Genomic DNA, 12,381 nt, shown 5'->3' on the forward strand with positions numbered 1-12,381 from the left:
TTATTCTTGGAAAGGAAACAGTTTTGTGTGTCTAAAATGCTAGTTTTTTCTCTCATCATTTTGGAGATACTATTCCATTGTCTTCCTATGTTTCTGCTGAAAAGTTGATGGTCATTCTAATTTTTTTTGAAATCTCTTATAGGAAAGCCTGTCTTTTTTTCTGGCTACTGTTAAGAAGATATCTCTCTCACCTTCCCTTCCCCCCCTTTTCCTCCTTTTCCTCCTCCCTCTCACTCAGTCTTTCATTCCCCCTTTCCCTCCTCCTGCCTCTGCTGCTCCCCACCCTTCCTTCCTCCTCCCCTCTGCAAATAATACCATAGGAGTTTTTGTGTTTGTTCTAAAGTTTCACGATGTTTTATCTAGCAGCAGGGTTTTTTTCAGCTGCCTAGGATTTATTGCACTTACTGAATATGTATATTGGTGCATATCTTCAGTTGTGGAGAATCCTTTGCCATTCTCTCTTCAAATATTGTCTCTTCCCCCATTTCCTCTGTTTGCTCCTACAACCCAAATTAGATATATGGTGGAACTTTTTATTGAATCCCTCCTACCATCTTTTTGTCTTCTGTTTGCTATGTTCTGAGTAATTTTTTTCAAATCTGTCTTCTAGCTACTGTAAGCATTGACTTTTTTTTCCATGATAAAGTTTAGTTTTTTGTTGTTGTTTTTTTAATCTGCCTGGTCATTTTGTACAATCTCATGTTGATAACTCTTCTGTCTCCTTTAAAATGTATCATTTTTATCTAACTTTTTTTTTTTAATCCTCGCCCGAGGACATTTTTCGATATTTTGTTCAGATAGAGTGAGAGAGAGAGAGAGAGAGAGAGAGACATCGACGTGAAAGCGACACATCGAGTGGCTGCCACCCACACGACCCAACCAGGGCTGGGGACAAACTGCAACCAAGGTACGTGCCCTTAGGGGGAACCGAACCCGGGTCTCTCCGGACCGCAGGCCAATGCTCTAACCGCTGAGCCAAACCAGCCAGGGCTATCTGACTTTTTAATCTAATGTCCTTGCACATTCTATTCTTCTGTTTGTATTTGTATAGGAGTGCATGCATATAAGATCACATTTGCTTAAGTTGTATCTGTGGGAACTTACTGAGATCTGGGTAGAAGTAGATCACCCAGAAAGAATATGCCTTTCTCCAGTGTGTAGGGCCACTGCCCAACATATGACCATTTTAAAATCAATTGTCATTTCCTGGAACACATAGTTAATGTGAATTCAAGCCCCAAATTCATGTTAGGGCCAGCAAATGGCTGGGATTTCTCACAAGTGACTTTTTTTTCTCATTTGAGTTGTACCCGTGATAGGTATTTTACATGGCAGTTTTGGGTTTTGGGGTTTTTTTCCTACTTCCCCATTAAAGGTCCTAGATGTATGCAAAGGTCTCTGATCTGCAGGCATCTTAGCCAGTCATTGAGCTTTATCTTCTGTCAAACTATAGCTGTTAGTTATTGGATGTGGGCAGATGCCCTTAAGATAGTTACATACCTCGCCCTGGCCGGTTTGGCTCAGCGATTAGAGCGGCAACCTGCGGTCCACAGAGACCTGGGTTCGGTTCCCGCTAAGGGCATGTACCTTGGCTGCAGTTTGTCCCCGGCCCTGGTTGGGTCATGTGGGTGGTGGTCACTCAATGGGTCCCTTTCACATCAATGTTTCTCTCTCTCTCTCTTTCTCTCTCTCCCTCCTGCTCTATCTGAATAAAAAATGGGAAAAATGTCCTCGGGTGAGGATTAAAAAAAAAAGATAACTACATACCTCAATGCTTGGTGACTTCTCTGGATTTGTATTTTTGCATTAATTTTATACTGAGAAAGTTTTGCAGGTCATTGCCCTAATTCCCAGACATAGATTACTTGACTTTGGAAAATTCATTTTTTCCTTTATCTTCCCATGATAATAGACTGAAATCTTCTCAGTAATACTGAACCAGGTAAATAAGCTGACTTCATTAAACATCTTACCCAAAATCAAATATCCAGAGGAATAAATTAACACATTGTTACTTGCATATCCACTATCAATACACTAATAGTATTCTAGATGAACAGTTTGTAACATCTTACTCATGTGTTGCCATATATAATACTTTGTGAAAATCAGTGTTACTCATTATAATGACTTTGCATCATCATAAGGTTTCAGAGTATCTTGTACATAAAACTATGGTGTGTGTGTGTGTGTGTGTGTGTGTGTGTGTTTTATGTTGTTAGTTGCTAATCCTTGGTAATTCATTTACCTAGAATATTCTGATTCTTAGAGCATTCCATTTTCATAGTTGCTGTGAAGTATGTTTACTGTTAGTCATAAAACATCTCCTAAGTAATGTGACGAAGTATAACGTGTTTACTGTTTGTTTTTTGTTACCTTTGAGAGTTATTTTTGTGAGGCTTAGGCAGTTTTGGATATTTTTGTTGTTGTTCAGTGAACCAGTTAAAGCTCAATATCCAGTCGGTTCTTAAACTTTTCAGAAGACTATACAGCAGATCTTTGGACTGTGTCTTTTTTAGTTCAACATCATTTTGTTTTGTTTTTAAATTCCTTTTTTCTTTTTTGATTTTAGAGGTGGGGGGGAGAGAGACAGAGACAGAGAGAAACATTGATGAGCGAGAACATCAATTGACCGCCTTCTGCATTACTCCCACTGAGGTATCGGACCCACAACCTGGGCATGTGCTCTGACTGGGAATCAAACCAGCTACTTCTTGGTGCATGGGTCAGTGCTCAACCACTGAGCCACACCGGCCGTGCTCAGCGTCATTTGTTATAGCATTGATGAGACTAAAAAAAAAAAATAGATTCTGTGTGTAGTTTGCACATTCTCCCCAAATCTGTATGGGTTTATTCTGGGTACTCCAGTTTGTCCCAGTCTGAGTGAGTGTGATGTGTATTGAGTATGCCCTGGGATGGAAGGGCATCTGGTCCAGGGTGGGTTCCTGCCTTGTACCCTGTGCTGCTGGGAGATGCTCTAGCCACCCACAACCCTGAACTGGAATAGCAGGTTGAAAAATTATTTTCTTGTTAATCTTTCTTACATGAAAGTATAGCTCACATTTAGATGTTTAATATTAGAAATTGTTTAGGTCTTTATTTAGAAATTCGGTGGTATTTTTGTGACTAGGAATATGTCAGGAATTTAACTCGTTTATATCAAATAGCCTCTGATAAAATTGGTTTTGTTATATCTAATTTTGCTTAAAGTTGTCACTTTCAAGAACCTATCAATGACATTAAGTGAGGACTTAACTGTACATGGCCTCCTGGTAAATTCTTTTATTGTAATGAAATACAGAATATTATGTTGTTTGTTCTCATAACTTTTAACATTTGCTGTATGTGCTTAGGAGGACGAAGCAGATATTGGAGGACTTCAGTATAAAACACTGCAAACAATTCACCATGGAGTCAGGGTTGGTGGCATAGCTTGGAGCCCAGAGACTAGACTTGATTCATTGCCTGCAGTAATCAAGTAAGTTTAAAATTATTAAGTGCAGTGTTTATTAACGTCCTCTGTGTTAAGTGATCTGAAGCCTTTGATCATTAAGGACTTTTTCTCTCTGTTTCCATTTTTCTCCAACTCTAGATAGTGGATATTTTAACATTTTCTGTTATTTCAAAATTTAAGCTTATTGTCTTAATTTGTGGTTTAAATAATGCAGTCATGGCAGTGATGCCTTGAGCACATGTCTGGGCTTAACAACAAAGCTCTCTACCTGAGATTCCTCTGAATCATTTTAAGTCTTCCCAGATTCTTCACTGAATTTACCCACTGATTGAAAGTATAACTCTGTTAAAAGAATTAAATTAGAGTCATTAATCAACCTTTCTGCCCTATACATAAACCAAGGTCACATTTTTATGTTTAACAGTACATACAAGTAATCTAATCTTTGTGCTTCGGTTTTTGAGAAAGCATTTGAAAAGAATGATTGTTTTTTGAGAAACACCATAACGCTACCTGCTAAGACCTTCCTCACAAGGGCCATACTATGTCAGATCACTTAAGGTTTGTTACAAAATGCTAACCTAGCCCTGGGCCTTTTGGCTCAGGAGTTAGAGCATTGGCCTGCGGACCAGAGTCCCGGGTTCAGTTCCCACTAAGGGCGCCAACCTTGGTTGCAGTTTGTCCCTGGCCCCGGTTGGGGTTGTGTGGGTGGCAGCCAGTCAATGTGTCTCTCTCACATTGATGTTTCTCTCCCTCCCTCTCTCCCTCCCGCTCTATCTGAAGATAAATGCAAAAAATGTCCTCGGGTGAGGATAAAAAAAAAAAAAAAACAAAACACCTTGCTTCCACAAATACCATGTCTAAAAGATATGTCTTCTTTTAGTAAACAGTATTTAGCCCTCCACAAGTTAGCTTTTACTGAGCTAACCTAATTTTTTTAAGGTTTTTTAAATTGATTTTTAGAGAGAGAGAGGATGGGAAAGGGAAAAAGTGAGAGTGAAATACCAATCAGCTCCCGAACGGGGATGGAGCCTGCAACCTGGGCATGTGCCCTCACCGGGACTCAAACCAGCAACCTTCGGTGCATGTGATGACACCCACCCCGCTGAGCCTCACCAGCCAGGCCTGAGCTAACCTAACTTCTTTAAATTAAGGGATAATTCTCAACTCTTATGGGTACAGTTTCATCAGTGTTGAAAAATGCATACATTGTATAACCCCCTCACTGGTCATACTTAGCATTTCTATCAACGCAAAAGATTCTTTGGGCTCCTTCCCAGTCAGGTCCTGTGCTGCATCCCCTGCCAAAGCAACCATTGATGCCATTTCTATTACCAGAAATTAGTTTTGCCTATTTTAGAACTTTATGTAAATGAAACTATACAGAATATATCTTTTTGTGTCTGGCTTAATTTTGAGATTCATCCATGGTGTGTATGCCATTGGTTCATTTCTTTTTATTTTTGAGGAATATTCCATTACATTGTATAAATGTCCTGTAATTTATATACTCTCACCTAAATGGATGTCGGGCAGTTTGCAGTTTTTAGCTATTATGACTAAAGCTGCTATGAGCGTCTCTGTATACAGCTTTTAGTGGTGGGTATATGACTCCATTTCTCTTAGGAGTAGAGTTACTGAATTGAAGTGTAGATGTGTGTTTAACATTTTAAGAAAGTACCAGTTTCTATAATGATTCTACCATTTTATATTCCCACCAGTAATCTAAGGATGTTCAACACTGTCTACCTATTCTCCAGCATTTATTTTTAGCAATCTTTAATTTTAGCATTTTGGTGGTACCGCAATGACATTTCCTGGTGACTACTGGTGTTGAGCACTACTTGTGCATTCTATTTCCTACTTAAGGAATCTTCACCTACAACAAGATTATGAACATGCTCTCTGATTTGTTTACAGGTATTAGCTATCTGAATTTTAAATAATCGGCGCAACAGCTTTTATCAACATATATGTCATTGTTAATAGCCAGTGTGCTGTTCATTTCCTTTTGTAGTAAAAGGAAGTCTTCAGAGACTGGAGCTAAAGAAGAGGCAGTCAGTCAGCAGTCTTTGTATTCTCTAGCAGATTTTGAAAACTGGAGAACCCTCTTCTTCCCATGGTTTTACTTGGCACCTGTTTTCCTGTCCTCTTTTTAATGGATTTGCTGTATTGTTTCATCTTTTTTGTTGTTGTTGCTTTTTGATTAGCTGCTTCAAATCCATTTTGGAACTGTACCAATATAAATTATAAACTCAAAACATTAACCAGCCATTAATTTAAAAAACAATATTTTTAGAGCAAGCTGACGGCACAGTTTTGTTGTTTTCAAATCAATTAAATATTTTTATTATAAAAATAATATACACTTACTATATCAAGTTTATAATATACAGCAATTTTTTAAATGCCATATATACACCTAATATTTTTTATTTTATCTTTAGCATTTAGTTACCTTAAATTTTGTTCTCTCCCTCCCTCTCCTCTTTTCTCATACTCACTTGATGGAGAGTAAACTATTCACCTTATTTCAGTTCTCTGAGGTTTTCTGGTTTAATTAAAGAATGATATAAATGCCCTTAACATGTTTAAACTAAAGCAGCAGAGATTTAGAGAAAAGTGGAACAAGACATGTTGGCCATAAAGGTTTTGTGATTTGTTTATTTTTAATCTTAATAAAATTTTTTAATTAATTGTTTTTAAGTAAAGATATAAAGATACTTTGAGTCTTGTAACTCCTTTGTTCTCTTATGTTTTTACTGAAGTTGGCCTCATTTTATAGTAATACCTTTACAAACACTTTTGCTTGAGATATTTCTTTTAAAAACCTTCTGAAATAGCCTTAATCTGTTTTAGAGATGAGATTTTGAACAGATTTTTTTCAGTGACTTCTTTATGACATAACTATGAGAACATGGCTTTAGGAGAGAGCCTCACATTAGTGATGTTGTAGCAGATTTGTTCTAGAGTTTCCTCTGGAGAAGTAAGGAACACCCAAAACAGAAAAGGGACAAGTTCAAAAAAGGCCAATTAGGAAGAATAGGTTTTGTTCTTTAGTTTTTCTTACCTTTTATTTGTATGTATGAAATACAGCATACATGACCAAAAAAAGATATGTACAGGTGGGGCAAAAGTAGGTTTACAGTTGTTTGTATGGAAAATAATATTTTTAATAATAAAACAGGAATAAATTCTGTGTTACTTATACTCCCACCTGTAAACCTACTTTTGCCCCACCCTGTATATCACTGAGGTCCTACAGGTGCCCTCCCGTCACTGAAAAGAGGTGGTCACAGAGATGTATCAACACATCCAAGTCTATAGATCAGAAGCCTTGCTTTTATTTACTTTAAATGTTATTAAATAAATTTATTATTTGAGGGAAAAAATGCTTAACTTGAGTGTAGTGAGAACTAAAGAAATTTAGATCTGTTTGATACTCATTCAACTAAAACAATTAGAAATAAACTTTATTTTTCATTATATGAATAGAATTTTTATTTTGTCTCGACAAACTAGTTCAAAAAATAGTTACTGCTTAAATTTTGTTTTTTTAGTGTATTTGTACATTGGTGAATTGCTGAAAAGTATCTTAAAGTTTAGGGTCAGTACAAATAATACTCCAGTTTTTAGTGGATATAAATGTACCCGCTTTTACGAGTATAAAAAGATTGAACCTTTTCACTCTTTCATCTATTGAATTTATTTAGAGGAACAGAAAAAGTAAGAAGGCTTATATATAACTGAAGAAGCTGAGGTAGATGTGTAATGGTGTTTTTAATGTCTAATATTGACCTAGCTAAAATGAAGATACTTTTAAAATCACATCTTTTACACTTTTAATAAAAAGTTAAATTGACATGGTGATTTATAATAAAATTATGCACTTTCGTTTTTGAAGAGACAAATCCAGAATATACTAGTTTGTGTGTGTGTGTGTGTGTAAGTACCTTCTGCTTTTAGGAATGGCTCTGTAACATTGTTTATGACAGAGTCACAACATGTTCCTTATGCCCAAAAGAAAGCATAAGGTATGAAAATAGCTTTGGCGATGGGAGGGGATTAGGAAGGTATAGGAAAACTTTCATTTACAGAAGCTAAAAGTATGTTTGTCTTTATTTTTTTTGCTTCCAGATTTTGTACTTCAGGTGCTGATATGAAAATTAGATTGTTTACTTCAGATCTTCAGGATAAAAACGAATATAAGGTATGCTTGACAAGTATAATTTCTAAATGTATAGCTTATTTTAAAACATTTATTATTTCTTGCTTTTTTGATTGGGTTTATCCTAATTTAAGATGACTTTTTATGGTCATCTTTCAAATATGTAATTTAGGGTTTCATATACTGTATTTTACACTCTAGTATCTAGGTTCATAGTAAGGACTACAGATTCATAATCTGATATTACTTTTTAATAAATTAAAATGTTAGGTTGGCACAGTAAATGAGGGAGAATTAGAAATTCATAGTTGGTATAGGAGTAGACATGAACACACATAGATTATGAGTTGAACTTCAAGGAAACAAATGGCCAGTATAGCTTAGTGCAAGGCAGGATTACGAATTGATTAAGAGTGCAGATACAGGGTCAAACCACCGGAGTTTGAAGCCCAACTTTGGTCACCTTCCCAGTCTCTTTGTGCTCGTTTCCTTATCTGTAAAATGGGGATAATCATAATACCTACCTCACAGAATTATGGGCTAATTTGTATAAAACACTTAGAACAATGCTTTGAATGTAGTATGCCCTGTGTTTGTGTTTTCTATTTGTATAAAAAATACTTCTGTAAAATAAGTCAGACAAATACAGTTGACCCTTGAACAATATGGGTTTGAACTGCATGGGTCCACTTCTAGGTAGATTTTTTTTTCAATAAACACCTGTTCTGTTTTGATTCACAGTTGGGAGTGCACTAATGTGGGGAGCCAACTGTATGCATTGGTCTACACCATTTTATATAGAGAACTTGAGCATCCTCAAAGTTCTTGTATCCACAGGGTGTCCTGGAACCAATCCCCACCAGATACTGAGGGTAGTTAAGTTTTGGGGTAGTCAAAAGTTAGACACAGATTTTTGACTGATCAGGGGGTTAGCACTCCTAACCTCCACATAGTGCAAGGGTGAACTATACTGTATGATCTCACTTATATGTGGAATTTTAAAAAGCTGAACTCAGAAACAGAGAGTAGAATGGTGGTTATCGGGCTGGGGAGTAGGGGAAATGGGGACATGGTGGTCAAAGGGTACAAACTTCAAATCATAAGATGAGCAAGTTCTAGGAGCTAATGTATTTTATGTGAGTATAGTTAACAGTTCTATATTGTATACTGGAAAGTTGTTAAGAGTAGAACTTAAATGTTCTTACCACCAAACAAAAGTGGGCCCTGGCCAGTGTGGCTTAGTTGGTTGGAACATTGTCCTGTGCACTGAAGGATCATGGGTTCGATTCCCAGTTGGGGCACATATGTGAGGCAGCCAATCAATGTTTCTCTCTCACATCGATGTTTCTCTCTCCCTCTCTCTCTTTCTCTCTCTCTCTCTCTCTCTCTCTCTCTTTCTCTTCCTTCCTTTCTTTCTAGAATCAATGAAAAATATAGCCCCTGATGAGGATAAAAAAAATGTGAGGGTAATAATGTGAGGTGATGGAAGTATTAATTCATGTATGGTGATAATCATTCTGTAATATATAGGTGTATCTTAATACTTACACAGTGTTATATGTCAGTAATATCTCAAAAAAGCTGGAAAAAATAATTAGCTGTAGGTTTGGGTTAAAAATTACATTGTGTTTTTTATAAGAACATTATTGTCTTCTTGACTATAATCAAAAACATGAATAATGTTATAAAACAAAGAGAAACTATGAACCTTTTCTATCATTTAGAAAATAGTAAAAAGAAAAAAATGCTCTGAGCTACATATAATGGACTACATACAGTTGTACAGTTAATGTAAGGCTATACCAGTGATAGCCAAGTGTACCAATAGCACATAAAATTTTGACCCATCAAAAGTTAATGTGCACCCTGCCTAGGCAGCTCAGTTGGTTGGAGCATCGTCCTGTACACTGGAAGGTTGTGGGTTTCATTCCCGGTCAGGGCATATACATAGGTTGCAGGTTCAATTCCTGGTGGGGGCTTGTACAGGAGGCAGTCAGTCTCTCTTTCTCTCTCTCTCTCTCCCCCCCCTCCCTCCCCCTTCCTCCCTCTTTCCCTCAAAATCATATCCTCAGGTGAGGATTAAAAAGAGAGTGTGCTAGGGTTAATAAACATTAAATATTTAATATTAATTTAGTTTGTCTTATAGACTGTGGCATGAACTTTGAAGAATGTTTGGAGGTGCTGAGTTCAAGTTACACAGGAATGTTTAAATCAAAAATTTGTTTCTCATGATGTATTTCTAAATAGTAGCAGTTCCAAATAGAAGCACTCTATTTATCTTAAAACTGAGATCAAATTTGAGTTTTCCGAAGCAAGAACAATATTCATTAAAATATTTAAATATCTGATATTTGACAGGCCTGTTTAGGATTTCAGTTATAAAGATTTAAACTAATTGGACCATGCCGGCTCACATAGTCCTCGACCTTGCACCTTCCCCTTTGTTTCTTCTGTGGCCAGAAGCAGAATTGTGGGTTGTGATTGCGGGATGATAATACTAGCTATCCCCGGCGCTGGCAGTCACATTGAAGAACAAATGAATGAAGACCTTAGCAAGTGAAGTTCACACTATGTGTTTATTAGGCAGCAGCAAGTATGCAGAGCAGTAGGGATGAGGTAAGTAATTGAGAAGGACTCTATCTCAGTGCCCCTAGAAAGTTCTAGATTTATGTAATAACTGAGAAAGGAGGTGATATGAGGACAGGTACAGTAAAAAAAAAAAAAGTCTGTGTTTTTGTAAGAAATGCATACTAGAAAAGAAAGATCAAGCTAATAGCAGTGTGCTGAATAATCAGCTTCTTTCCAAGATAAACCTTCCAGAAAAGTGGATGTATAAATCATGCTTTAAAAATAGCAGATTGCTTAAGAAATATTTATGGAAAAGAGAAGCATGCAGTGAAAGCTTTTAAGGCAGTGAAATAAAAATATTAGTTGTGAATATTGTAGATTTTTTTCCTGTGTTCTTATTAATTTTTCCCCTTTATGTCAGGTTTTAGAGGGCCATTCAGATTTCATTAATGATTTGGTGTTTGACCCCAAAGAAGGCCAAGGAATTGCAAGTGTGAGTGATGATCATACCTGCAGGTATGTTGCTTATGGTACAAGCACATCTTTAAATTTTTGTTTTATTTTCATAAGAATTACATTTTAAAAATTAGAGAAACTGTAACTTCAAAGATGCTCCACAAACTGATACTTCATTTAAATTGTGAGTAGGACACAATGTGAGTTTCAAAACTGGTGATTTAAGTTTTCTTTTCAGTTTGGAAACTTCTCTTGCTGATTCATTGGTGCCTCTCTGACTTTTATTTTATATTTGAACATTTATGAAATCTAAATATATATCGGGTCAAATTCTCCAACATTGGACAAGGTCAGTAGGATAATAAAGGACAGTTGCCATATTGTGAAGTTATTTCGTAGATCCTGTCTGGTAAGTTAGTGTTTAGTAATGAATTGCAAATTTCATTTGCTATGGGGAGAAGGGTGTCATTGGGGAAAAAAAGGAGAAACATCTGTAACAAAAATAAATAAATAAATAATTTTTAAAAATTTCATTTGCTAAAGCAAGACTCATGGGAAATTCGTATTTTGACAAATTTGAAAGTCTCTATATAAGGTTTTCTGTATATATCATACATTTCAGTATCACCTTATTCTACCCTACCCCCAGTTTGGAACTGATGAGGTAGCTATAACATTTTTTTTTTTTTTTTTTTTTTTATCCTCACCTGAGGATATTTTTCTATTTTTTGTTCAGGTAGAGTGGGAGGGGGAGAGAGGAAGAGAGAGAGAAACATCGATGTGAAAGGGACACATCGAGTGGCTGCCACCCACACGACCAACCAGGGCCGGGGACAAACTGCAACCGAGGTACATGCCCTTAGCGGGAACCGAACCCGGGTCTCTCGGGACCGCAGGCCGACGCTCTAACCGCTGAGCCAAACCGGCCAGGGTGCTATAACATTTTAATAGTGCCTGAATTTGGAGACTATTACAAGTAAAAAACAAGAGGAAGAGCCAGAGTAGGAGGTAGAAATACGCTGTGGAGTCAGGAGCAAAAGGAGTGAATCAGTCATTATAGAAGTGCCAATTGCTTCATTTCTTTCAACAGTACTGGGAGAAAATGAGAAAAAAACAAAACACTGCGCTGCTATTTTGCATAATTTTAATGTTTATAAGGCTATGACAAAATCATTAGTATTCATAAACACTTGTACACATAACAAAACTATTAAATATGGGTCCTTTCACACTGGAAGGAAAACCACAAACTACTTTTAAAATTTTAATCTTCGTAATAGCTCATCTTGTTAAAGTTATAGAGTCATAGACCATTATTCTTTATGTACCGCCTGTTAAATTTTTATGCCAGGGACATGAAAGATTTACATGACATTAAGATTCTAGGGCCCCAACTATTACAAAACCAAGTTATATATAGATCTGAAGAGTAAATGGGACCATTTTTAAGATAAAAGTTAGATTAGATCACTAGAAGTAAATGACATTTTAGTTCTCTACAACATGGACTTTCCTAATCATGCACATTTGCAGTAATGATACCTGAGAAGGGGAAAAGTGAGTGTCTTTGCAAGCCAAGGAATAGCTTCTGAATAGTGAATAAGAGCCAGGCAGACCTGGGATCACATTCAGTGGTCTGTGATTATTATTTCTTTTTCCTATAGTAGGCCTGGATTTTTGTAGACTAGTAAAATTGTCCTAAAATTTTGGGGGACTAACTCAGGGTTTCCAACTT

General features: G+C 36.6%; 1 protein-coding gene across 4 annotated transcripts in view; it reads left to right on the top strand.

The window, feature by feature from the left end:
* NUP37 (nucleoporin 37) overlaps window positions 1-12,381 on the top strand; it is a 45,667-nt gene that overhangs the window by 8,147 nt on the left and 25,139 nt on the right. For all 4 annotated transcript variants that reach the window (XM_036253051.1, XM_036253048.1, XM_036253050.1 and 1 more), the window contains 3 exons: window positions 3,354-3,478; window positions 7,592-7,664; window positions 10,612-10,706. In XM_036253051.1, the coding sequence (XP_036108944.1) occupies window positions 3,354-3,478; window positions 7,592-7,664; window positions 10,612-10,706 (293 nt within the window). The remainder of the gene's footprint in view (window positions 1-3,353; window positions 3,479-7,591; window positions 7,665-10,611; window positions 10,707-12,381) is intronic.

This window comes from Molossus molossus, unplaced genomic scaffold (assembly GCF_014108415.1).
Source record: "Molossus molossus isolate mMolMol1 unplaced genomic scaffold, mMolMol1.p scaffold_m16_p_10, whole genome shotgun sequence".
Lineage (NCBI taxonomy): Eukaryota > Metazoa > Chordata > Mammalia > Chiroptera > Molossidae > Molossus > Molossus molossus.